A 27,881-nucleotide genomic window follows, 5' to 3' on the forward strand; every position below is an offset into this window, starting at 1 on the left:
TCACATACCAGATTTTTACATCCCCAAATGAATACTTTAAGTTCACTTTAATGAATCTGATTTGCTTTAAACATGTTCTCTCTGCATAAAGGCACCTTTCTTAGGATACTTATTAAAAGCATCCCTTATTAAAATATTAGAAATCTGTCTTACTTTAATGATAAACACCTTCACAGGGATATGGAAGTCACTTGTAATCTTTTTGCAAATATGTTTCTCTATAGCAATAAATGTTCATGCAAAGGTAAGAGAAGCTTCCCAGTTGTTCCTGAGTGATTAGATAATGGGGAATTTAAAGATGTTAGAAAAAAATTTACCAGTTACAGGATGTCTGAATATGTTATGTGTTAGGAGATTTTATTTCTTTTTGTTTTTGTTTTTTTTGTTTGAGACAGAGTCTCGCTTGTTGCCTAGGCTATAGTGAGTGCCGTGGCGTCAGCCTAGCTCACAGCAACCTCAAACTCCTGGGCTCAAGTAATCCTCCTGCCTCAGCCTCCCGAGTAGCTGGGACTACAGGCATGTGCCACCATGCCCGGCTAATTTATATATATATATATATTAGTTGGCCAATTAATTTCTTTCTATTTTTATAGTAGAGACTGGGTCTCGCTCTTGCTCAGGCTGGTTTCGAACTCCTGACCTCGAGCAATCCGCCCGCCTCGGCCTCCCAGAGTGCTAGGATTACAGGCGTGAGCCACCACGCCCGGCCAGGAGATTTTATTTCTTAACATTAAAAAGTCTAACTTTATCAGATAGTACAGTCTAGATCTATGCTTTCCAATTCAGTAACCCCTAGCCAGATTTGGCTATTTATTTATTTTTTTAGAGACAGGGTCTCACTCTGTCACCCAGGCTGGAATGCAGAGGCATGATCATAGCTCACTGTGGCCTGGAATTTCTGGGCTCAAGTGATATTCTTGCCTCAGCCTCCTGAGTAGCTGGGACAACATACTCAGCTAATTTAAAAAAAGTTGTTTTTTTTTTTTTTTTTTTTTTTTTTTGTAGAGATGAGGTCTTGCTTTGTTGCCAGGCTGGTCTCTAACTCTTTGCCTCAAGTGATCCTCAGCTTCTCAAAGTACTGGGATTACAAGTGTGAGCCTGGAACATGTGACTATTTAAATTTTAAAATGATAAAAATTCAGTTCCACAGTCATAATAGACACATTTCAAGTGTTTAATAGCTACATATGGCTACTGGCTGAAATGTTAGTGCAAATAATAAAACTTTTAAGTGATTGCAGAAAGTTTTATTGCATAGTGTTGATCTACATGTTTGGTTTTTTTAACCTTAATTTAAAAATGTTTTATAATACTAGATAGAGAAAATTGAGAACTGAAACAAACAATAATAGTATTGTCTAGTAAGCATATAAATTCTCATCATTTTATGCATTGATTTCTAGTCTTTGTTTTTTAAGAATATTATAACAATTGGAATCATGGGGAATATTTTAGTTTAATATAAACTAGTATGCATTTTCTGTTCTTACCCTTGAAAATATCTTTAAAGATTGGTCTGAGACAAATCAAATATTTAGTTTTGGATGAAGCTGATCGCATGTTGGATATGGGTTTTGGACCAGAAATGAAGAAATTAATTTCTTGCCCAGGAATGCCATCAAAGGAAGAGCGTCAAACTCTTATGTTCAGTGCAACTTTTCCAGAAGAAATTCAAAGGTAAATTGTTTTTCTTTTTAGAAATCATTTGGTTATATACTTATGTACCTTTATGGAAGTAAAAGCAATGTGAATATCCTAAGTTTTGGAGATTTGTCTTTTGTAATCTAAGATTTTAATATAAGTAGTTTAAAAAGTAGATGTATTTTTAAAAAGTCTACCACATTTTTCATTGTTTCTTACCTTTATTCCTTATTGCATTATCATCACATTTTATTAAAAAGCATGTGTGTATGTGTTGTAGCACAGCACTTAGCTAGGATTTAACAAGTGCTTATTAAATGAAATTATTTTTATTTGCCTTCTTTTCAAGCCTAAATGTATAGGATTTAGGAGAAGGAGGACTTTGGTAGAAAAATTCACATAACTTAGCACAGCAGAAACAAAACAAACAAAAATAAAATTCACATATCAATTGTTGACAGATATTTGAGGATCATGCTACATATGATGTGGTCTGGTGAATTCAGAGATTAGGATGACACATCCATGTTAGAATGGTGACTCTTTTTCCTGCCAGCTGGTTCATTAGCACAAGGAACCTGAAGTGCCCATGCAACACAAGTGGATTATACAAATCATCCTGGACTTAAGATGATTTGATTTTACATTGCATTTATTAGGATATAATCCTATTGTAAGTCAAGGAGCATCTGGATTTATGATGATTCAATTTAAGATTTTATGACTTTTTGGCTCGATAATGGGTTTATTCAAGGTATTAAATGCATTTTTGATTTAAGATATGTTTTACTTATAATGGGTTTATCAGGATATACCCCTGTTGTAAGTCAAGGAACATCTGTAATTCAGTAGGACTTTTGCTGTTTTCTCTAGTGGAGTTTTCTTTATGGGAACCAACCCCTCTAAACTTGAAGAACCTAGAGTTGGAGGAGGAGGGATGGGGATCACAGATTTCCCATGTGGGTTGTTGGGAATGATGGTGGTGGGCCACTCTTACTTACACTTGTTGGTTCCCAGACCAATGCAACATACAGAACTTTTTGATTCAAAGTTTCTATGTCGTCTTGGATGATGCCCTGTCCTCATAAAGAGTTGCCTCCTACTAGCCCTTGAACTGTACTTTCTGTGGACTGTTCTAATAGTCTTTCAGGTTGGTGCAGTATATGGTGTAACCTGTGGATCCCATGGTTATGGGCCTGTTCTAATACCTCCTTTGCTGTGAAGTTGGTCTCTTGTTCTGACAGAATGTTATGTGGAATCCAGTGCTAGTATAGCCAACATTTCATGAGTGCTTGGATAATGGTGGTGTTGGCTGTTGATTTGTTTTATTAATACTTATGTATTAAAAATCTTTGTCTAAAGTTAAGAAGAGTCCTTCATTGGGGGAAAAATCTAAATCCTAAAGCACTGGGTCACTTGACAGGATTTTTTTTTCTTAGTACATAAAATAATCATTTCTTAACAATTGAGTGGTATCTTATATTGGAAATGGGGTATTTGCATTCCCACCATTAGCTTTGGTAATATTAAGTAGGTAATTACCTACCTAATTAGCACGAATATTCCTGATGCCTGTGTCTTTTTGGATTTAGCCTGAAATAGGAAAGTATTTGGATGTTGGCCACTCAAAATGACTAGTGGATATATACTACTGTCATTAATATTTGTTGAGGATTTTGATGAGCCATGCTTGATTATAAGCCTGGGGATATATGGTAAACAAAATAAAGAGTCCTTGACCTTGAGTTGTTTATATTTTTTACTTCCTGACTCCTCCTCAGTTACTTCATTGTTTGTGCTTAAATGTTACCAGTTGCTCATTGTTCTATCCATAATCCTTTTTTCATTTTGCATATTCCCTGAACCATTGTAGTATCTATTCCCTTGACTTCCATATCTACCTGTAACTCTCCCAAATTTATTCTTTGTATTCTTAATCTCTCATCTGACCCCCCCCCCCAGAGATTTAGATTTAACTCCTTACGAGTGATTTTTCTTCCCAGGTGAGTGACATTTTTGTGTTCAAAATTGAATACCTTCTTTTTCTTCATCTCCCTCTCTCCAGTTTTCTTCATTCTCGTTATGTCATCATGGTCTGTCAAAGCCAGAAATTTTTGAATCATGATGATCCCTCACATTTCATTAATTATATGCCGTTTAAAAATAATCAGCTTGGCAGTTATCGTTAAAATATTGCAAATCTGTTAGTTTCTTCTCTGTTTCTCACTTTAATTTAGGTCCTTTTTAGCTTCCGCCTGCGCCTTGGCAGTAGCTTTTTAACCTCTCTCCCTGCCTCTAGTCTAATTTTGTCATTAGTAATAATTCTAAGATAAGATCTGATCCTTTTAGACATTTAAAATCTTCTGGGGGGATAGCAAGGGCATTATACACAACCTTAAAATTTGTACCCCTATAATATGCTAAAATAAAAAAATCTTCCCAGGCTTTCCCATCTCCACAGACTGATTTTTAAACTCTTTAATATAAAACACAATCTTTGCCTCATCTGCTACTTTCTTACCTGGAATCATGTATTTCTGGTCTATCAAAGTTATTTTCTGTTGGCTGAGCAAGCAGAATTCTATCCCTCCTTTCTATATGTTCTTGTTTCTTTTTTCTTTCAGCATAGAATACCTTTCCTCAGTTGTCACTCTTCCACATTCTTGCTTGCTGTTTCCTTAGATCAGGTTTCAAACTTGAAGTCTCTTCTAAATAGACATCATTTCATTAATTTCCTGTCAATGAATCTTGTGAGAGATTCTCTATATATGTAACTATAATATGTAAAACTTTTTGCACACTTCTTGAAATATAGTAAGTGTTCACTAAATGTTAACTATTCTAACATTAAATTGTAATGATTTCTTGTATGACTGTATCCCACTTGATGTGAGGCCTCAGAGGCAAAACACCATCATATTCATCTTTGTACTCCCAGCACATTGTACATGTATGCCTGATACAAGACTTAGTAAATATTTTAGTGAATGAAAGCAGTGGAGAGTGGAGAATTTCAGATGATTTCAGAGTTTGTGCCTAAGTGAGAGAGGGTGCTTGACTCTAGGAGGAGGTATAAAAGAAGCTTTTCTTTTATGGTAAGAGAGTAAGTGGGGAGAAATAAAAAGCAGTGATTAAGATTCTGTATATATGCTGACTTTGAGCTGTTTTCATGAAGGAGACAGCTAGAAAATATGGGACTGCTACATAGGAAGGAGGAGGACTAAAGATTTGGGCCTCCGCATTTATTCCTAAAAACTCAGCTCTCTAATCGGCAACTCCTGCAGTGTTTCTGGGTGATCTAAAGCATGACTTCTCATTTATATACTGATAATGAATTACTGTGTATTAATATGTTGATACCTTCAACCTTTGGGGCAAGGCTGACTCTTCCAAGGCCATGGGGCAAACCCTGACTCTTGCCCAATTGTGCTATACAAATATTTTCTATGTATGTTGTGATATTAAAAGCACTGACCTAAGATATGATGTGCTTGAAATCACTTAAAGCAGAGGAATTTAGCAGGTAATATTTTCAGAAAATAACTCCCAGTAATAACATACATAAAAGCAATGATAAGAATTTGTGCCTTAGGCTTACATTTGATTTTTAAATAAATTCCTGCTTGTTGCAGCTGATACTTATTTTAGTTCATATTTTGTATTTTTATTACATGTACATTTTATAGTTTTTTGTGGACAGCAGATCCACTTGAAATTACTGTATCCATAATTTGACACAAACTTTTCACCTAACGGTTATGTGTTTTACAAAATCTTAACATTTTATATTGATCTTTGAAAATAGTACTTGGACAATATAAGTAACCACCTTATCTTATTATAGCTGCTATAATCTAATATAGATGTAACACTTGTAGAAATTCAGTGAACATTATGAGTATTAATGGGGGAGGATAAATTAAGGAATAATCTTTTGTCTTTCAAGGTTGGCTGGGGAGTTTTTAAAGTCGAATTATTTGTTTGTTGCTGTTGGACAAGTGGGTGGAGCATGTAGAGATGTTCAGCAGACCATTCTCCAAGTTGGCCAGTACTCAAAAAGAGAAAAACTTGTTGAAATTCTACAAAACACAGGTATTTTACATTGATATAATTTTTTTAAATGACTAATTTTTAAAAATTACTAAAGTTTTTTGGCATGACTTCTAATCAGTTTGTTTTAATTGTTTCCTTTTCTTCTAAATCTTTTATAAAAGATTTTCTGATTCAATTTTTTTTTTTTTTTTTTTTTTTTAAGACAGAGTCTCGCTTTGTTGCCCAGGCTAGAGTGAGTGCCGTGGCGTCAGCCTAGCTCACAGCAACCTCAAACTCCTGGGCTCGAGTGATCCTTCTGCCTCAGCCTCCCGGGTAGCTGGGACTACAGGCATGCGCCACCATGCCCGGCTAATTTTTTGATATATATATCAGTTGGCCAATTAATTTCTTTCTATTTATAGTAGAGACGGGGTCTCGCTCTTGCTCAGGCTGGTTTTGAACTCCTGACCTTGAGCAATCCGCCCGCCTCGGCCTCCCAAGAGCTAGGATTACAGGCGTGAGCCACAGCGCCCGGCCTCTGATTCAATTTTGTGTGAAAATTATATGAAAATATAATCCTTTCTCCTCCATAAATATTGAAAATAGGATAGATTTTTAGGCATAGTTTAATTGTTCCAGCAGAGGTATATATATTTTTTGTTTTAGAAAACTAGAAAGGTAATGACACATCTTTGTATCAGGCTTATTTCTTCATCAAAAGCAAATTCTTATTTTTGTGTTTCTGGTTTCTAAATTCTTGCTTCCTAAAGCTTTCCCCATTCATAGATTCAAAGAATTTTAGAGTTGGAAGGGACTTAAGGTCTAGTTCTCTTGTTTTGTAATACCTATGAGAAATCTTTTCCTCTCCCTCACCCCGCAAAAAAACCACTTTTCATTTTTAAAGTCATATTTTTTGTTTGAGATAGCCTTATTTTGAGACTGTTAGTAAAATTGTTGAATGTAGTCATTTGAACACCTTCTTGTTACCTCACAGGCCAGGGTCTGTTTACAATGCTGTACTTTGTTCCATCCATACCCACTCCCCATTTTAGTAATTCTGTTTCAGCTAAATGTCACTGTTGAGATGGAGGAATGAGAAGGCAGCAAATCCGCTAATTTCCAATAATGAGCAAAAAGAAAAATTGAAAGAAAGGTGAATTAGAAAGTACTTAAAGGCTTACTTTTAAAAAAATTTTAAAAATTAAGTGATCATCCTGAGTTTAAGAAATTTTGGTTGGCTTCATCAAATGTTTCATTATACTTTAACATATAAAAATAAAAATAATAGCTGTGGGCCACATACTGTTCTAGTTGTTTTACGTATGTTAACTCATTTAATTCTCAAAACAACCTTATGAGGTAGGTTTTGTTGTTGCCCATTTTAGGGATGAGAAAACTGAAACACAGGTCAAGTAACTTGCCCAGTATGAATTGAAGCTCCACATACAGACGAGATGAGCACTACATGTTTTTGCTGATGTTAGAATATATTTCTAGTATAGTCAGCTTAAGCTCTTTTTATATATGAACCTGTAGAATAAAGTTTATTTAGAGAATAAGCCAAAAGGAGAATGTTTTTTAGAAGTGCTGGTTTGCCCTTGAGAAAAGGTCAACATATATGAGCACAACTAATATACTTCTGTATTATTTAAACAGTTAAATTTTTTGTAGTTTAGAATTAATTCTTGTGTGCGTGTGTGTTTTCTTTTTTCTTTTGAGACAGAGTCTTACTCTGTCGCCCTGGGTAGAGTGCAGTGGTGTCATCATAGCTCACTGCAACCTCAAACTCCTGGGCTCAAGGGATCTTCCTGCCTCAGTCTCTTGAGTAACTGGGACTACAGGCCACGTCATGCCCCCCAGCTGATTTTTCTATTTTTAGTAGAGATGATTTCTCACTCCTGCTCCGTCTGGTTTCAAACTCCTGAGCTCAAGTAATCCTTCCACTTCAGCCTCCCAGGTGTGAGACACCACACTTGGCCTTATGTGTTTTTAATTTTGCATGGAATATTCATGCAGAATATCCTCAAATTTTACATTTTTTTGCTTATGTAATTTGTCTACTTTTTTACTCTTTAACTTAATTATGCTATTTTCCCCTTTTGCCTTTAAATGCGTAAGTTTCTTTATTTCAGAGTAATATAACCAACTGCCATGTTCATAATTTTAAGTAGCAGATAAAAATTTTATTGAGCTCTTTACCAAAGGAACCAATAAGATGTTATAGCTAGTTCAAAGGAGAATTAAAAGAACACATGTATGTGTAGTGTAGGTTATTAGGAATGCTAAAATTAATTTACAAATGGATGTAAGACTGGTCAGTATCCATAAGGCAATAGTCACATTTGAGGGGAAAACTTCATTTACATTTTCATTGAGAATAATTTGCATTGCTATCAGTTGCAATAGGGTTATAAAATTAAAAGACTGGAAGGCACAGATAACCCAAAGGGTATGCTAGACAGTGATCTTTTCTGCTTATTTCATTGTCTTCCCAATTTTTCTTGACAGCTTATGTCCACCTCATGGACATGGTTGGTCTCATGTTGGCTTGCTTATTTGCATTTGTGCAGCAAGACTGTTCATTAACAGTATAGGCATCCTTCAGTTTGTTCTGCAAATCTAGAGCCATACAGTATTGAACAGTTACTGAAGTCACAAAATTAACTTTTGTCTGGAAGTATTCACAGGGAATCTCAGATTGAACTTTTAAAAGCCTCTATTACTTGATATCTGAAGGATAGGAAACTAAGTCTCAGAAACTCTGCTAGATTTCACCTAAAATACTAAAAATTTAAGTGAATTTTACTCAGAGGTGCCCCAAATTTCCTGTGGCTCCTGGCCTATCCAGAAGTATGTGGCCTTCCTTACAACCTCCAAGGCTGGGCCAGCTTATCTGGGAGGGCTTTGCAGGTATTGGTTCCATAATGAAAACCAACTTTTGTTCATTAAAACATCTGGTCCTATCTACCATGCCATTCTCAGTTATCAAGTCCAGGTAGGACCTCAGTTGCATGATCAACTTGTCCAATTATACCCTGGAAAAAGGAGGAGGACAGATTCTTATTGAACTGATGCTGATACGCCATGAAAAGTAAGGAGACTTAGTAGAGAGTTTCTGAATTGGGGTTGAGTAGAGTGTCAGCAGGAAGTGAGATCAGATACTATTTAAAAATGTTTCATTTTAGTTTACACAAACAGAGTCCACTAAATTGCTGAGTTATAGCTAGCTTAAGAAAAAGGCTTTCTGATGTATCCAGAAAAAAGAACATTAAAGTAATGTTAACAGTATTTCAAACAAATGACCACAGTAAGATTTCCTCCATTAGCTCATTGAGTACATATGTAATTCTTGTTTCATTAAATCTGTTAGGAATCTACTTTGATGATTGTCTGCTTCTATCATCAGGACTAGTCCTAAAAATCTCGCTTAGTCCAGTGATATGGTCTGAAAGTTGTCAAAGCAATGTTAACTTATAACTTTCTACCCAAGACTCTATTCTTTGAAGTATCAATAGTTTGAAGTGCCTGGGATAGTCCTTTTCCACAAGGCTCATAGTCTGTCTTTCTTTAAGGTACAGTTTCTGATCTGTAAGTTACAGCAGAACCTTTGGGCAAGCATCAAAAGAGTACAGAAGCTGTAGATGACAGACTTCATGACTGTGGTTAATTTATTATTCCTAATTGTTAAATATGGAAGGTCTGAGGGGAGGATTCATAATCATAATGCTACAGATAAATTTTTTTCTATGACATGCAAAATAAAGATGATAAAGCCATTCATCCTCTCCCCTCCATCCCCCAAGAGGCAGAGTCTCCCTGTGTTGCCCAGGCTGGAGTGAAGTAGCACCACCATAGCTCACTGTAGCCTTGAACTCCTGGGCTCAAGTGATCCTATTGCCTCAGACTCCTGAGTAGCTGGGTCTACAGGTGCATGCCACTATACCTGGCTAATTTAAAAAAATTTTTTTAGAGATGTAGTCTTGCTGTGTTGCGTGGGCTGGTCTTGAAATCCTGGTCTCAAGCAGTCCTTCCACCTCAGCCTCTTGAGTTTCTGGGATTACAGGTGTGAGCCACCATGCCTGGCCCATTCCAAAAAAATTTTTAGACAAAATTTCTCAGATGATTAAACCTGTTTTCCAAAAAGTAATCTGATTTATGAAAACGGGTAGACATAATTTTTCATACCAAGAACATAAAGTAAATAGAGCTGGTAAGTGTAGAATAGGGTCCAGAGAGCTGTATTTTTTAATGAAATGCCATGTGTAAGTCTGACATATATGTTGAGAATCACTGGAGAAGATGCTGGATTCAAATAAGGAGAGAAATAAGGTTGTAGACATATACACATTTTAAATAAGTGAAATTATGATTGGCAACACTATAATATATCAGTCAACATACGTTCAGGACTCTTTATAGGAAAAGTCTAGAATTATTTCATGAGAGTTTTGATCAGTGTTTCTCTTAAGTATAAAAACATACTAAAACCAGTGAGAGATTTATAGATCATCAGGGACTCACATAAAGAGACAGTTTTTAAATACATGGGTTGAGGATCTTTTATCTGCAATGCTAGGGATCAGAAGTGTTTCAGATTTTGGATTTTTTCAGATTTTGGAGTATTTGCACTATGTTCACTGGTTGACCATCCCTAATCTGAAAATCCTAAATGCTCCAATGAGCATTTCCTTTGAGCATCATGTAAATGCTTGAAAACTTTCCAGATTTTGGAGATTTAACCCTAACCCTAACCCTAACCCTAAGTCTCTACTTCCTGATACTGGCCTGGGAGGAGAAAGGACAACCTTATTTTCTTAAATCCCTAAACTGAGAAAGCAGTCTTTTTATCTTTGACATCCATTCAGGAAACATTTGGATTCCCCTTATGCACCAGGCCCCATGCCTGGCTCTGGGTGCTGGTAATAGAGTGGTGGATGAGACAAAGTTTCCTATTCAAAAACTCCATCCCTGTATTTTCCTTCTCCTAAATTTATAGTTTGAATGTTAATAATTTTGTTGTTTTGTAGGTGATGAAAGAACTATGGTCTTTGTTGAAACTAAGAAAAAAGCAGACTTTATTGCAACTTTTCTTTGTCAGGAAAAGATATCAACTACAAGTATTCATGGGTGAGTAGATTAATATGATTTCCTAGTAGGGGAATGACTTCTGTTTGATGTTTTAAGAAACATCAGTTTATATAACTAATATGATACAATCCTAGGATTAGGATTCAGAATTCTCTCAAGATCTAAACTACTACTTCCCTCCCTCCCCCAAGAAAAGAGACAACACCTAGGAGGACCAAACTATTGTTGTTCATGTTCATTCTTAGTTTTTAGAAGAATAAAGTAGTGGTGGTGAGTGAGTCTGCCCTAGGCCCCTCCTCATTAATGGAAACTTCTCAAGAGATCTCAAGAAATCTCTGGTCCTTGTATCTTAAGTTTTTCCTTTGCTGAACCTAATCTTTCTGATGCCTGACTTTTTTTTTTTTTTGGAGTGCTTAAAAATGTTATATTAACTTTATTGGCACATTAGTGGATCTAAAATACTAGTCACTGAGTATATAGAGTTCTGAAATTATACTTTTAAAACTTTTTTTTGAACAAACATTCTAATCATGTAATTGTATATTTTTTGTCAAGACTAGAAAGCATAGTGATTATTTGTACGTAAGATTTGACATTTATCATCCTCGAGTTTGTATTCTGGTTCTATGTATTAGCTGTTACCTTATCTCATCTGCAAATAGGAATAATTGTTACAACTCAAAGTGTTACTGTGAGGATGAAGCAAAATGGCGGCTTGTAACGAATTATTGTAGTACCTGTTATGTAAGAAGTAGACATTAATATTAAGTGCTATTTTTACTATTAAAAAGAGATTTGCATGTTGAATTCAGTGATTCTCCTTAACATATTAACTGCCATGTAAGTTGTATTTAACTCACGCTTGTTTTGACCTGGGGCCTCATGAAGCATATGTAACTCATGCATCTCTTTACCTTGTGAGCCTCATGAACTGTTTTTCAAGTTGCATGTAACTCATACACAGAAAACAATAAAAAATAAAAAAATTTTCATTAAATTAGAAAAGATAATTTTATTTTTGAAGTTTTTATTCTATTTTCATAATAAAACATGTGGTCCCAAGGAAAAAAAATTTTTTTAGTGTGGCAGCCAGTGTGTTAAAGATTTTCTTAAGAGTGCTCTCTAATGCATGCTTTCTTTTCTTTCAAGTGATCGAGAGCAGAGAGAGAGAGAGCAAGCTCTTGGAGATTTTCGCTGTGGAAAGTGCCCAGTTCTTGTTGCTACTTCAGTAGCTGCCAGAGGGCTGGATATTGAAAATGTTCAACATGTTATCAATTTTGATCTTCCTTCTACCATTGATGAATACGTTCATCGAATTGGGCGTACTGGTCGTTGTGGGAATACTGGCAGAGCTATTTCCTTTTTTGATCCTGACTCAGATAACCATTTAGCACAGCCTCTGGTGAAAGTACTGTCAGATGTAAGTTTTAAAATTTTAAAACTGAATGGTTAGTGTTGTTACTTCATCATTGAAAGTAGACATTTTATGAATATATAAAGAGTAGTTTCCAATCTTTGAGACTTTATGTTGCATATGAAGTTACTTTTTTTTTTTTTTAAAGGCTCAACAGGATGTTCCTGGGTGGTTGGAAGAAATTGCCTTTAGTACCTATGTTCCTGGCTTCAGTGGTGGTAGTACAAGAGGAAATGTGTTTGCATCAGTTGACACTAGGAAGGTTAGTTGAAGGGAAAAATTCAGAACTTGGCTTCCAGTTACTCTTTGTAAATGTTGTGCTTAATATTGTGAAGTAACTATAATATTTAATAATTTTAACCATTGTCTTCATGCCCAGAAGGTGGCTACTTTATTATTTCTGTAAAATTTTATGTACTTTTTAAATTTTTTTTTGAGACAGAGTCTTGCTCTGTTGCCCCTGGTACAGTGCAGTACATCATCATAGTTCACTGCAACCTTAAACTCCTGGGCTCAAACAATACTCCTATCTAGCTTTCCTAGTAGCTTGGGACACAGGTGCATGCCATGACACCTGGCTAATTTTTCTATTTTTAGTAAAGATGGGGCTCTTGCTCTTGAATAGGCTGGTCTCAAACTCCTGAGCTTAAGCAATTCTCCTTCCTCAGCTTCACAGAGTGCTAGGATTACAGGGGTGAGCCACAGCGCCTATTTTTGGTTTTAAAGGTGAGGAATTAACTTTGAGATTTATTCTCAAACGTCCTCCTTTCTCAAATTATAAATTTTAATTTGAGGTCTTTTAAATTTCCAATAGAATTCTTTAATTTTTAAAATCCGACCCTATTAAAATAAAATACAGGAGTTGTGGGGCTGCAAGTCTTTTCTGGTATGTCAGTTTTTATAGACAGCACCACCTTTATACAGAAACAATGAGCATACTAGTTAAATACTTCTTGTTGAAATGTAGCATGTTTTTTCCTACTTGCCAAAACTAATGGCTTGAATCTTTTTCTGAAAATATTTTGTACAATTTAGACTTCTGGTTTGATATGGGCCTTTTTTTCAAATGAATCAGATTTAGTGAGAATGAAGTTCTTTATGTATTTGGGGAAGACATGGTAGAAAACTTGAGTCCCTGCTATCAGTCTGGGCGATAAAACTTTAAAGCTATGATAAAAATTAAATATTTCTTTCTTTTTTCTTTTTTTTTTTTAAAGAATTACCAGGGAAAGAGCACTTTGAACACAACAGGGTTTTCTTCTTCACAAGCTTCCAATCCAGTGGATGATGAGTCATGGGATTAAAGCTAGAGCATCCTTCAAGTCTGTGGTACAATTTTGATGCAGAGAAGAAAATAGTTTTGATTTTTGAGTTTTTAACAGAAGTATGAAACCTGACATTCTCATATCTCTGGATGTCCTTCTGTTCTCACTCCCACCCTTAAAAAAATTCTTACTGACTAGTTATGTGAGATGCTAAAAGTTACAACGTTGCAGTTACTGATACAAATGGTGTTAACAGGAAATATTAAACATTCTAAATGTCTTGCTTATTTCTAATGTATTCTTCAAGGGGTTTAGACATGTTTTATGTCTAAATTCTAAGTCTTAGTATAGTGCTTAAAACAAGCTATAAGATATGATACACTTTTGGTTAAAAATTGTGTCTCATTTTTTTACTTGAGCCTTTAAAACAGTACTGTAGTATGTCACTATAATGTGATAACATGATTTTCATGAAACAGTGAAAGACTTAAGCCTTTAAAAGTGATTTTTATTTTAGATCATCAGATATGTGATGAAAATGGCTAAATGTTTGCAATGTGAGCTCTGTACTCAATGGCATAACAAATGTTTGTTTTTATACAGACTTTCCTTCAAAATAAAGGCTGAACCACATTTTCCCCTAAGTTTTCCAACAGTACTTTTAATTTTTCTTTGTTGCATATCATAGTTCTCAATTCCTCTTAATTTTGAAACTTTTGTTGTGTCTTGTGAAACTAGTGCAGTGAACAAAGTCTTACCTAAATTAAATATTAATATATAATATTCATTAATACACAGATATAATAAAAATCAGCCTTAGAACTCAAATTCATTTTTTCAACAAAAATGCCATTCACTTGACATAACTTTTTGATTCATCTTTTAAGAATAAGGAAAAGAACCCTGTCTTCATTCACCATTATATATTTTAAACTTACTATGCTTAGAATTTAAGAAGTTCTTGATAAATCATTAAATGAACGAACCTACACATAAGACACAAGTAAGGTATAAATATTGAGACAAAAATGATCAGGTTCTTGTTTGTTTGTTTTTAAAAAGAGTCTCCCTCTGTCACCCGGGCTAGAGTGCAGTTGTGTCATTATAGCTCACTACAGCCTCCAACTCCTGGGCTCAAGCAATCCTCCTGCCTCAGCCTCTCAAGTTGCTGGCACATGCAACCATGCCTGGCTAATTTTTTCTGGGTTTTGTACAGATGGGGTCTTGCTCTTGTTCAGGCTGGTCTCAAACTCCTGACCTCAAGTGATCTTCCCACCTTGGCCTCTCAAAGTGCTGAGATTACAGGCATGAGCTACCACACCTGGCCTCAAATGGTCAGTTTTAAGTGTTATTCACCTACACAATCCAAAATGACATGTCCCCAGTGTATATCTTGTTACAGGAATTTAATAAGTGAGGCATTACATATGAAAATGGAAGTATATTTGACAGTGTGAGGATAACTGGTTAGATGCCTACCTCATGCCATATTCAGAATTCTATGTGAATAATAAAAAAAACTGTATTAAATCTGTGAACTGGGGATAAAGATTGACTTTAAGCTCTAAGAACAGAAATCACAATGAGGGAAACAATGAACAAATTTGATCACTAAAGGATTAGTTGCCTATATAAAAAGAGTGAAAAGTAGATAAGAAAAAATATTCCTGTGACTACAGTGGATTATCAATATGTAGTTCATTATATATGGATATGCAGGAATACCAATAGAAGAATAATACATAACTCAAAAGGGAAGTTCAACTAATAAAAATATGGGAAATATTTCACTTTGTAATCTCACTTCTGGGAAAGGCTGAATGAATGAATGAAGGTAGGTGTTTGCATTGTTATATTTAATATTTGTGTGTCTTCTAGTTTGTTTACAAAGAACATTTATAGCCAGTTCTTGTCTCTTGTTTTTCATTTCCTCAAAGAGCTGCTTGGTCATAGCTGTCCTGATTGCCTTTTCTTTGAGACTGTCTTGCTCTGTCACTAGGACTAGTGTGCAGTGGCATCATCGTAGCTCACTGCAACCTCCAACTCCTGGGCTCATGTGATCCTCCCACCTCCCTGAGTGCTAGGATTACAGGTGTCAACCACCACTCCTGGCCCGTGATTGCTCATTTAAAGTTTTTAATTTTGCTTGACTTGTCAAATTACCATAATAACATTAGAGAATCAAATATAAAAAAGGAGAGGAAATCACATAATCTTACCACCATTATAGATAGACCAAATGTCCATATGTTCAATTATTTATCTCTAGGTATAGGGTTGAATAATTTCTTTAAAATTATCAAAGTAACAGTATATATGATTAGAAAATAAAATCCTATAGAAGCATTTATAGTAGGAAGCAATATTCTGCCCCTCTTTCCAAATTGTCATCCCACATCCAACAATCAGCTATTAATACTTTGAACCATTTCTTCTTGTTGTCATTATATACAGTTTGAATATCCCTTACCCCAAATTCCCAGGACCTGAAATGTTTCAGATGTTGGATCTTTTTTGAATTTTGAAATATTTATATAATACATAATGAGATATCTTGGGTATGGGACCCAAGTCTAAAAACAAAATTCATTTATGCTTCATATACACCTCATAGCCTACAGGTAATTTTATACAGTATTTTTAATTTGGTGTATGAAACAGTTTGTGTATGTTGAACTATCAGAGAGCAAAGATGTCACTGTCTCAGCCACCTATATAGACAATCTGTGACATCATGTTGGTGTTCAAAAAGTTTTGGGTTTTGGAGCATTTAGGATTTCAGATTTTTGGATTAGGGTACTTATTGAAATCTTAAGCCTTTATCATTTTGTAAATTGTATGTACAGATGCTCCTTGACTTACAGTGGGGTTACATCCGAATAAACCCATTGTAATTGAAAATACCATTTGTACCTTTCCCCTCAGTCCTTAGAGTCTAGTGCCCTTCTGTAATTCTGTTCAAGGTCTACTCTCAAGGCATAGGTTGAAATGTGACTGATAAGACTTTTCTTCCTTGAATCTTTTGCATTTTAGTAGGAGTGAAAGAGTGTGGCCTTAAGCTAAAGTAGAAAGCTCAAAATGTGGAATAGTAATCATCAGGTGTATGTGTGAGGGTTTGGGAGTAATGGTTATGTAGTAGGGAAGGAAGGTGAGGGGTGTACCCTATTTCACACAGGGTAGATAATCTACCCCTACCCCACCTGTCTCTGGAGTCTCAGGGTGGAGTAGAAATGTGTTCTGATTTCAGTGTTCAGCATTACTTACATTTTTATATAGGTAGCAGCATTGGTTTGTTGTTTACCCCTCCTCCCTTTACCATAGCTTCTGCACTTGGCTGTTTGCATGTGTGCTCTCTCTGTTGGTACCCTAATTTGGGAGAAGGCGGTTTTTCATTTTGTTTGGTGTGGCCTTCGTATAATTTTAAATATTTTGAAAATGAGATACGTATTTAGTCTTCTAAAGCATCTTCTGAAGACCCTATTCAAACTTCAACGACTTTCCAGGATCTGCTTATGCTCACCGTGGGGTTTAGATTTCCCCACCCCACACCCACAAACGCGAACCTAGTACCTTCTAAAAATTAGTCCAGTATGGACTCGCGTACGTCTTGAGGCCCTGGCCATGATGATTCGGCCATAAGAAAACCTGAGCCTGGGCAGCTGAGGGTTGTGTGCGGCGGGAGCCACAGTGAAGCTGCCAGTCCTGGGAAGCTGCTTCCGCCTGCGTCCAGAGCTCACGGAGGCGGTTCCCAGAGGCAGCCCTGACCGGGTGGTCCTTCCCCTCTCTCCACCTAGCGGCGGGAGCCTTCCCCTGGCGGCGCAGGAGGTGGGACGCGGGACTGGGCTGAGCAGCCGGCGAAGGTTTTCATGCTTCGGGGACTCTGGCTGCGCTCAGGTGAGTGGCACTGTGGGGTAGGCGCGGCTGAGCTTTCCTCGGGCTCTCATTTTAGAATTGCAGTTCGTTTTCTTTTTGTATCACGTAAGTTATAGATTCAAGTTTTACTATAACATTTCAGGGAATTTATTAACTTTTCTGAAATCTATTAATAGACCTACCCAAAGGTTCCAGGAACCACTGATTAAGACCCCTTCTCGGCCGGGCTTGGTGCCTTGCACCTGTAATCCTAGCACTATGGGAGGCTGAGATGCTGAGGTAGGAGAATTGCTTGGCAGCTCAGGAGTTTGAGGTTGCTGTGAGCTAGGCTGACGCTAGGGCACTCTAGCTCAGGCAACAAAGCTACCTGAGACTGTCTCAAAAACAAAAACACCCTACTCTAGGAACAGATGATGCCTTCAGGAATCCCATGTCAAGAGAGGATGGGGGACAACAAGGATAGTGTGTAGGAACATTAATGCTGACGCTGGAAATTGAAGTTAACAAATGAGATGTGTCCCTGAGTTTGTAGGCTGATGATTCAGGTAAATTCTTTAGATCTTTAAGTAATTCTATTATTTGTTTTGCTATAATTTAGTTAGTGATTATTAAATCTTCAAAGTAGGGCATCTGGAATTTACTTTTCTATGGGAGATTCCTTGAAAGAATTTTTTGTCTCCATCAGTTAGTGTTTTCTGGATTTGGAGTCCTGTACTTCTGTGGGGTTCTTTTTCACCATTCAGAAACAAGCATTTGCTTCCCTTGGATATATCTATTTTAACTTGATTTTCATTTTAGTTTTGGGATGGCGGTTAACTGTGTGGGGTATTTAAAAATTCTCAACAGAAATTAAAACACTTTAAAATAATTTAAAAATTTATATTATAGCAGGAGGAGCTCCTGTGTAACAAAGCAAGCGTGACACTTCCTAATACTAGTTGGAGTAGCCTTAACATTGGCTTTATTCATCAGCTTGTGTGGTGCCTAGCATTGCAAGGATCTGCTTTAGGCCTTGGTTTGCTTCTATGAAAAGGCAGACAATAAGTAGGTTTTTGTTGTTGTTGTTGTCGTTGGGGGCCACATCTCCATCTGATGAAGTCACACAGTCCGTGCAGTTACATAAAATATTTTAAGAGGCAATCCTATATAAGAATGCAGGGTATCGTAGTTGAATCTTGGTGCATTTATATTTTAATGCTTAGGTCTTATTCTGGTATTGCTTTAGCTGCTTCATCAATGTTAAATAGACAGCTGATTCTTGAGAAGTCAGTGACCACATTTCCAACTGTAGTAGTTGAATCTCTATGATAAATAGTTTGCCCTTGGGATATCACACGGCATGAGTAATGCTTGCTAACTGACCATTTTGGCATCACCTTTTATACCTCATCTATCAGTTTTTTCCTTAGTCTTAGAGTGTTCCTCCACTGGAGATTTATTCATGATAATCCATGAATGCTAATGATAACTCCCCAGTATGTTCTTGCCAATTAAATGTTGCAATGAAGATTTGGCAATTTCATCTTAACATGTTCTTCAGCTGAGGTATTTTATTGGATTAACAGTCATCTGAGAAGGTGGAAAGTTTGGTTGCAATAATTTATTTAAATTCTATAAACAGAATTGCTGTTGCTATGGTGCCACAAAGAAAATACTATCATTTAGAGTAGGATTTAGAGTGGATCAGTGCCCAAATAAGTATAGTTTATCATAGTGTGGATACTACTAATATTGATAAAGCATGTGCAGAGTGATCCTAATCACTTATTTAAACTAAGTAGTGACAGACTTGTAGTTTTCTGTGTACTTAGTTCATTAGGAAAATGAACCTGCATCTGTTGAAATGACTCGAATTGACCAAAGTTTGAATCTAATTGTGTGATCTTGGGCAGGTCAATGTTTTAAGTTTGAAATAAAGTTTACATATAATACAAAAATCTTTAAGTATACAGTTTAAGTTTTTACCTATGCTTACTCTTTATAACCATCACCCAAATCAAGATAATGGAACATTTTTATCACCCTAGATAGTTCCCTCATGCCATTTTCCAGTCTATCTCTCTTGCCTGTAGGTAACCAGCATTCTGATTTTTATCACCATAAATTAGATTTGCCTGTTCTTGAATTTCATATAAATGGAATCATAGTGTATGCCCTTTTTAGTGTCTGGCTGCTTTTATTCAACATAATATCTGTAAGATTCATCCATGTTTTATGTATCAGTAATTCTTTTTTCTTGTGTGGTATTCTGTCATTTGAATATACTACAAATTGTTTTGCAGTCTTCTCTGTTGGTGGGTATTTGGATTGTTTTGGCTATTATGAATAAAGCTTATGTGAATATTCTTTACAAGTCTTTTGTTCAACATAAGCACTCAGTTTTCTTGTGCATATACTTAGGAGTACAATTGCTCGATAATGGGGTTTTAACTTCACTAGAAACAACTAAGGAATTTTCCAGAATGCTTGTACCATTTATATATATCCACCAGCATTATAAGAGTGTTCCATTCACTCCATATTCTTACTTGATATTGCTGATATATTTTATTCTAGCCATTTATTGTCATTTTAATTTATATTTCCCTGATGATTAGTGATGTTGGACACCTTTTCATATGCTTATTGGCCATTTCATTTTTTCACCCATTTCCATGTCTATCCAGTCACAGTCTTGCAAACATCATAGCTGGGAGTAGTAAAAAGAGGGTGGGGAAAAGATGAACTCAAAGGGTGGGGTGCTGTCTTGCTGCTCAGTGGTGATCCCAAGAATTGTGAAAACAGTTTCCCCATAGGCTAAGTTACAATTCTTTGGGTCACTGATTATATCTTTAGGGTGGCACTTGCTGCACTTACAAACCCCAAAACTTCAGGGGCTTAACACAAAAAAGGTATGTTTTGTGCTCACCTGACTGTCCTGGGGAGATGTTCTTGGTAGGTAGATGGCCTCTCTAGCAGTTATGTAAGAATCCAGGCTCCTTCCCACCCTGTGGCTCTGCAGTGTTTGGTATGTGGTTTCTAAGGTCGTTATGCTTCTCTTCATCAAACCAGAGAAAGGGAGAGAAGAGTTGGGGAGAGGGGAAGTGGACTTGTGGAAGATTTTTATGGGTTAGGCAAGGAAATAGCCTTCTCACATTCCATTGTGGAGAACTTGGTCACATCTAACTCTAAGGAAGACTGGGTGATGTAGCTTTATCTGTGTGTTTATAAAGCTGGGAATTGGCTAGCACTCTCTGCCAATACTGATGAATGGAGATATTCTCCAGAATGGTCAATGGATTTCTGTACTAAATCGAGTCAGGGCAAAGACCTCTTGATCTGTTTCAAATAGCAAGGAATCTATGTAAACTGCTAAGAGTTCTTAAATAAGATATCTTCTTATTTTCTGCTTTCTGCTGCATGAATTTGCTATAGGAATTGGAGAGTGACCATGGCAGTCATTAGGATAACTTAATAAATCCATTCTGTGATGGCTTAAAATACTTGGGTGAAAGTGCTTCTCCATTCATTATGATTTTAAAATCTAGTATCTGATATTTTTTAAGTAAATGCAATTTAGAATAAAGTAGTAAAATTACTTTGTCTTTCATTCATATTTTGGGACTAAGGATTTTAAAACTTTTAAAACATGTTTAGGTAGTTTTTAGTGACTTACTTTTTAGAAAACTTCTACCAAAGACTTTCCATGGGGAAATGCAAAGCTGTTTGACATCTTTCCCTTAGAGCTACTAATATACTCCTAGTATACGGGGGTTGCCAAGTCATAATACTGTTTTTTGTAATTAAATACATAATACTTTTTTTGTAATTAGAATCTCTATCAATAAGAGACTGCCTTGAATCATTTAAACCCTGGATCATCAGTCTTTCTAGCTCTTAAGAGTCCTGTGTGCATCATTATTAGATGGAGGAGAGGAAGAAGAAAGAAAAGGAACAGGAAGAAAATGATCATGAGTTGAGATGCAGTAGAGCTTCCCCAATTTTTGTCTTATAATTAAGTGGCCTTGTGTTATCTAAGCTTTTCTTGTGTAAATCATCGCTCTAGAGCAGTCCAGTAAAAATATAATGTAATGTGAGCCACATATATAATCAATATATCCCAAATATTGTAATTTCAACATGCAGTCAATACAAGAATTATTGAGATATTTTACATTTTTGTGCAAAATCTTTGAAATCCAGTGCATATTTTATGCTTACATCTCAATGTGAGTGCTATTATTGGAAATCCTTGATCTATATTTAAATCTTATAAAATGGATAGTTATAAAGTAGAATCACATACCCAAGCTGTTCCAAACATAGTTGAAAAGTTTTCCAATAGCTGGATCAAGTCTTTTTAAATTTAAATTTAGATTAAGTAAATAAAATTTATTTAAATAAAATTTAGTTCCTTAGTTGCACTAGCCACATTTTAAGTGCTCAATAGCCACTTATGGGTAGTGACTATCATATCAACAGTACAACTCTGGAGTCTAGACCACACTGTGAGTTCTAGGAAGGCAGGGACTTCTGCTTGGCATTCAGAAAGTACTCAAAAAATATTTGTGGGTTAAAAATATCAAGCCTGGTTTAAAAATGTCTACAATAGGCAGAGTTGAAAGTGGGGCTTAATAAACAAGCTAATTTAATTGAACAGCTAAAGGGAAGCCAGATTTCAAAGCCAGATTTCAGATTTTAAATCTTTATTTACAGAACTTAATTATTCCTAATAAGCATTTAGAGTGTGGCTATTTAGAACAGAATGGCTCTACTTTTTGGAAATGTCTCTTTCTAGCCCAGTGCCTGGCAATTCTGGTCAAATTGCATATTAGTAGCCATGTAATGGATTAATTAAGCAATTTGGGGCAAAACTTTAAGTTGTCTTTTCTGTAATCCATTGGTTTGGATTTGAGGAATACAATGACAGGAAAATGAATGTAGTCAAAACAATGTTGAAATTCTGAGAAATAGTCCTATTCTGTATTCCATGCCATTCTACAGAGGAAACTTTTATTGTTAGAAGGGCATGCACATCTAATTAATAAAGTCTAACCTTCAAAATGTTCCTTAGTGTGAAAAAAGGACTTTATGTTCTTTGAGAATGTGAATCTTATACCTTAATGCCCACATGTTTTTTCCACTAATTACCCAAATTTTGCTAGTTCAGTGCTCTACTCAAGTTGACCTTATTTCACAAAGCCTTCCTTGATTACTGTAGTTCACATTGCTCCCTCCTTTCCCTGAATTCTTTTCTCACTCATGATAAGAACCAAATATTTTATCATCCCAATGGTACATGTCTGCAGTGTTTTGAATTATTTCCCGTTTGTCTAATGTATTTCATCATGTCTAACACATCCAACAGTGTTTTATAAATGGCAGTTGCTTAACATTTGCTTGAGTACACAGCAAACAAGAACAATATGGAAATCCTGGCTAATAGATACCATAAGAACCTCTGTACTCATGCTCTGTGCTCAAATTGCTTTACTTGATTCTGCTTGACTTGAGTAATGTCAGCTCTCTTCAGCTAAGCTGAAGAGCTCTGAACTTCCAAGTATTGTTGGAGTGCTGGATTAAAGGGCAAGTCAAAATGAAAGTGATATTCAAACCTTTCATCAGTTGCTGCAGTAGTATTACTATAAACAAGAGTCTAAACCGGAGAAAGCACTTACTCTTCTGTTCCATGTTCCCTATGGGATGGCCCCCTGGCTGAAGATCAGATGGACCAGCATGTTAGGGGTCATCTCACTATCAAGAGAGCCCCAAACAAAAGGCGTGGGCAGTTTCATGGACCCACGGCTTGTGGAAAGTAGAAACAAGGGCTAGGAGTGTACTAAGCACTAAGCACTGAGGGTGGAGAAAATTGCCTTCAAGTGTTCTTGATAAAGAAACCTCCATAATGGAGTCCACTGAGCATGGCTGGCAATGACTTCCAGAAACTGCAGTGTACTGGGAGTGAGGCCTACCAAGTAAAGTATTTGTAATCTATGAGCAGGCCTGAAAAATCACACAGGTTTTTTGGCCAGGAACCAAACTCCTAAAGTAGAAATCACTTCTGTTGTCAAGGCCCAAAACTACTCTCACCTCCTCTCAGATGAACATTTTCCCACATTTTAATTTATTTGAAACCAGGATGCATTTTACAATTGATGTCTTATAATTGCTGTCAGCCAAGTAACAGTTTTGATCTAGTTGAGTGAAAAGCTTCCCTTAACACTTTTGGGTAAAATCAAGAAAGTACCACTGCCAAAAAGTCTTAGATTTGATAAGATACAGTATCCTTTTCTATCATCTTATCTTCATAAACAGTGTCTACATCAGATCTAGAGTTTGGCGGTTTATGTCCTTGGCATCTCCATTTTTTGGCTTCCTAACATGTTCTGGTGAGCTTCACAAGATCAAGTCAGTTCTTTCTCAGCCACCTGAGGAGGATATAGTTTGTTTCTTTTTTATTTTCTTGATGAAAGGCCCTTATTCTGTAAAGGGCAACATACTCTAAAAAACCTATCAGATCTTATATCCCTCTCCATCATCCTCCTACTGGTGTTTACCTTTTCCAGGGATTGTTAGAACCTCTAATCATGACAAGCCTTTCTGGGAATGGCTTGAAGTCTTGCTCAGGAGTTTGGGGAAATAAGTGACGTGACTGAAAATGAAACTTCATTCATTTGGCTAGCTGATAGGTCTAAGTGGAACGAATTGTGAAGAGACTTCATATGTAAAATGGGTCATTTTACTGGACTGTGTCAGGACTGCTGTGAACTGTTTCATAAGCTCTGCAAGGGCAGAACAAACAAATTAAACCATGGAATGTTCTGTGTGCTTTGGCAGGATCCTACTGGAACCATTTCCCCAAAATCCAACTGTTAAACCTGCCTAGGAACAAGGATGAGGATAAGATTCTGATGGCATCACAATGGTGTTCCTCTGCACTGTTTGTCTTGAATGTAATATGGAAGCCACATTCAAGTGGTAGGCAGGGGCAGGAAACCTAAAGATCCTGAGGGACCAATAGGAAATTTTGCAAGCAGGAACCCTTTTATAGCAAAAAGATTTGTAGACCAAATCCTGGGACAGTGGCCCTGACAGCCCCATCTGCCAAGTGCTGAACCAGAGGCTTGGGCATTGAACTTCCTGAAATAGACTCTGACTTCCCTTTTTATTACCCCTCTTTACCTTTTTCATGTATTTCTCCCTTCTAACACTCCCCTTAGCCTTGGGTTATTCTGATGTGCATCCCAGCTCAAGAACCACTGGCTAGACTTTAGATACAGATAGCATGTATAGATAGGTGTATATTACCTCTTTGGTTTCTATTTTCTTGAAATCTGTTTTAGTTATCAATTGCATAATAAATTACCCCAAAGCCAAGTGGCAGAAAACGTTATCTCACCTTTTTCTGTGAGTTAGGAATCTGGGCAAAGCTTAGCTGGGGCCTCTGGTTCTGGATCTCTCACAAGGCTACAATCAAAGTGTTGGCTAGAATGCAGTCATCTGAGGGCTTGACTAGAAAAGGATCTGCTTCCAAGCTCACGCAAGTGGTTGTTGGCAAGATTCGGGTTCCCTGTGGGTTGTTGGACTAAGGGGCTCAGTTTCTCATGAGCTCCTGACCAAAGGGCATCCTGAGTTCCTCGCCATGTGTGCTTCTCCACAGTGCAGTTCACAACGTGGCAGCTGCTTCATCATAGTGCACAAGCGAGACGGCTAGAGAGAGTGTGAGAAAGACAAGTCATGGTTTCATAACCTGATCTCAGAAGTGACATCCCATCACTTTTGCTATATTCTATAATATTTGTTAGAAGTGAGTCACTAGTTTGAAACCACACTTAAGAGAGAGCATTACACAAACGTGTGAATTGGGAGACATTTTAAAAGCTGTCTACCACAGAATGTAAATTATTAACCATACATGAATGATACACAATTTAGAAAAAGTATGGGTGTGAATCTTGTTCCATATCACTCTCTTTCTCTTGGTTTTTTTTTTTTTTTTTTTTTTTTTTGAGACAGAGTCTTAGTCTGTTTCCTAGGCTGGAGTACAGTGCACAGTCATAGCTCTCTGCAACCTTGAACTCCTGGGCTCAACTGATCTTCCCACCTCAGCCTCATAAGTAGCTGGCACTACAGGTGCATACCACCATGCCCAGCTAATTTAAAATATACACATATATTTGAAATATAAATTTTTATATATTTTAGATAATATTTAGTATTATATAATATTATAAAATACTAAATATATTTAATGTATGTTTTTATATATTTTAAATGTATATATAAATCATATATATAAAATATATATATTTTTTAAATTGCTGTGTTGCCTAGGCTAGTGTTGAACTTCTGGCCTCAAGCAGTCTTCCTTCCTGCCTCGTCCACCCAAAGTTCTGGGATTATAGGCAAGAACCACCATGACCAGCCCTATTCCACATCTCTTGAATGTAATATCACACCTTTAAAAATTCAGCTTGAATCTGACAATCCACATTCTATTGGAATAGCTGGAAGTTTGATCTCAGTCATTACTGGAGATCACCCTCACCCTTACACATACACTTCTGGTTGTGCTGAGTTTCCAGGATTACAAGCAACATCACAAAAGCCCTGGGGAGCCCTTCAGTTATCAATCGCCTGTCCACATTGCCCGGTGCTGAGATAGATGTGGTGCTTCAGCCTCCATGGTCAGTGCCTTCGGGGCCTCTAGCTCTGCGACTGTGTCATACTGGGGCAAGGAGTCTTTGCCAAGGCCGAGAGCTTTTGTTCCCAAGGCCTGGCCACCCTAGGCATATCCTGTAAGTCATCCTCTTTGGGACAGGACGCTGAGAGGGGCATAGGCCACCAGATTATTGGAACCTACAAGTCCCTGACCTATCCCCAGTCTGGGCTTAGGCATGTTTTTTTTAGTTGTTCTTCTCTGCTGCCCTTCTTTCGATTTCCAGATTTCATTAATCTGGGCTGTCTCCAAAGACCGGAACAGGGTCTCACTGTTGAGTCATTGACTTCAAATAGACATTTCCAGTCTGTGCACATTCCTGAATCAAATAACAAAGGTCCTGGCTTCTTGTTTGTAATGGAGAAGATTGGAAAAATAAGATGGTGGTAGGTTAATTAACATCTCAGAATTATCCTATTGGACAAGGTTTGAAGCGGAAAACCTCTTAGACACCATTTAACTATTGTTATTGACCTAAGATATTAATAAGCTCTCTCTTGAAATTTTTGCTTTCCTTGGTTATAAGATGATCTCTTGGTTATAAGATTGATTTATACTCACACCCTTCCATTTCTGCCCAACTTAAGCTTGTCAGTGAAAGTGCTAATTGTTTTTGCAAATAGCCCTATTCTACTTACACTTTGCTTGTGTTGGTCTAATTACCACTCCATGTAACTGAGATAATACCTTTAGTTTCTTCAAGCAAAAGACCGCTGGACCTACAGAGTTTGGAATCCTTAGCCTTACTGTTAATTGCCAGTTACAGATTTTTTTAATAAAAGGGAAAGATTTCTCATCTTCTTCGAGAACTACCCATCCTCCTTTCAGCTCACCCTTCCCCCAATCTGTGACTTTGTTTTATTTAAAATCAAAACCAAAAAAGCCCAATACATTCCCAATACAAATTACAGAGAGTAATGTTAGACCAAATCTTGGTCTCATGGGATACACAGAGAACTGACCTTATTTTCAATATGTCAGAGATTTTCAACTAGAGAGTCACCGACTGTGAATAAGTCAGACTTTTATCCTGATAAAAAGTGAAAGTGGATTTTTAAAAGTTGAGAAACACAGTGCAGGAGAGATAAAAATTTGAATATGAAAGATTGCTGTAAGATTTGCAAGACAGAGACTGGTCTATATATTTATTGAACAGATATTTATGGAATGCCTAATACGGTGCCAAATGCCAAGCTGCACAGAAACATGGCAGACTTTGTCTTGTATTTTGAGAATTTCCTGTGGTCACTTTACTTCTGGTCTTTTTTTTTTTTTTGAGACAGAGTCTCACTTTGTTGCCCAAGCTAGAGTGAGTGCTGTGGCGTCAGCCTAGCTCACAGCAACCTCAAACTCCTGGGCTCAAGCAATCCTCCTGCCTCAGCCTCCCAAGTAGCTGGGACTACAGGCATGTGCCACCATGCCCGGCTAATTTTTTCTATATATGTATTAGTTGGCCAATTAATTTCTTTCTATTTATAGTAGAGACGGGGGTCTCGCTCTTGCTCAGGCTGGTTTCGAACTCCTGACCTCGAGCAATCCGCCCACCTCGGCCTCCCAGAGTGCTAGGATTACAGGCGTGAGCCACCGCGCCCGGCCTACTTCTGGTCTTTTTTTTTGGCATGATGTGTGTATAAATTCCTGTGAAAGGGAGGGAAGGAAGCAGAATTGGGCAGAGGGAGAACTCTGAATTGGATGCAGGTCCAGTAAAGCCTGAGAATCTCCATTTCTAACCAAGTTCCCTGCTAATAATCGTGGTCTACACTTTGAATTACAAAGTTCTGGAGCAAATTGATTGATTTTCAGCTGCTAATAAAAAGTGAAAGAAGAAATGAGCAACTGCTATCTGTGTCCATGAGTTCTCCATGGTTTC

General features: G+C 36.9%; 2 protein-coding genes across 6 annotated transcripts in view; both read left to right on the forward strand.

Moving 5' to 3' along the window:
* DDX4 (DEAD-box helicase 4) overlaps positions 1-13,720 on the forward strand; it is a 76,189-nt gene extending 62,469 nt beyond the window's left edge. For all 5 annotated transcript variants that reach the window (XM_012775677.2, XM_076008024.1, XM_012775675.3 and 2 more), the window contains 6 exons: positions 1,511-1,677; positions 5,588-5,733; positions 10,701-10,800; positions 11,911-12,181; positions 12,324-12,437; positions 13,393-13,720. In XM_012775677.2, the coding sequence (XP_012631131.1) occupies positions 1,511-1,677; positions 5,588-5,733; positions 10,701-10,800; positions 11,911-12,181; positions 12,324-12,437; positions 13,393-13,479 (885 nt within the window). In that variant the 3' untranslated portion in view covers positions 13,480-13,720. The remainder of the gene's footprint in view (positions 1-1,510; positions 1,678-5,587; positions 5,734-10,700; positions 10,801-11,910; positions 12,182-12,323; positions 12,438-13,392) is intronic.
* Positions 13,721-17,030: 3,310 nt separating this feature from the next.
* IL31RA (interleukin 31 receptor A) overlaps positions 17,031-27,881 on the forward strand; it is a 79,981-nt gene continuing 69,130 nt past the window's right edge. Inside the window, exons 1-2 of the mRNA XM_076007902.1 lie at positions 17,031-17,040; positions 17,171-17,334. Of these exons, the coding sequence (XP_075864017.1) occupies positions 17,031-17,040; positions 17,171-17,334 (174 nt within the window). The remainder of the gene's footprint in view (positions 17,041-17,170; positions 17,335-27,881) is intronic.

This window comes from Microcebus murinus, chromosome 11 (assembly GCF_040939455.1).
Source record: "Microcebus murinus isolate Inina chromosome 11, M.murinus_Inina_mat1.0, whole genome shotgun sequence".
Lineage (NCBI taxonomy): Eukaryota > Metazoa > Chordata > Mammalia > Primates > Cheirogaleidae > Microcebus > Microcebus murinus.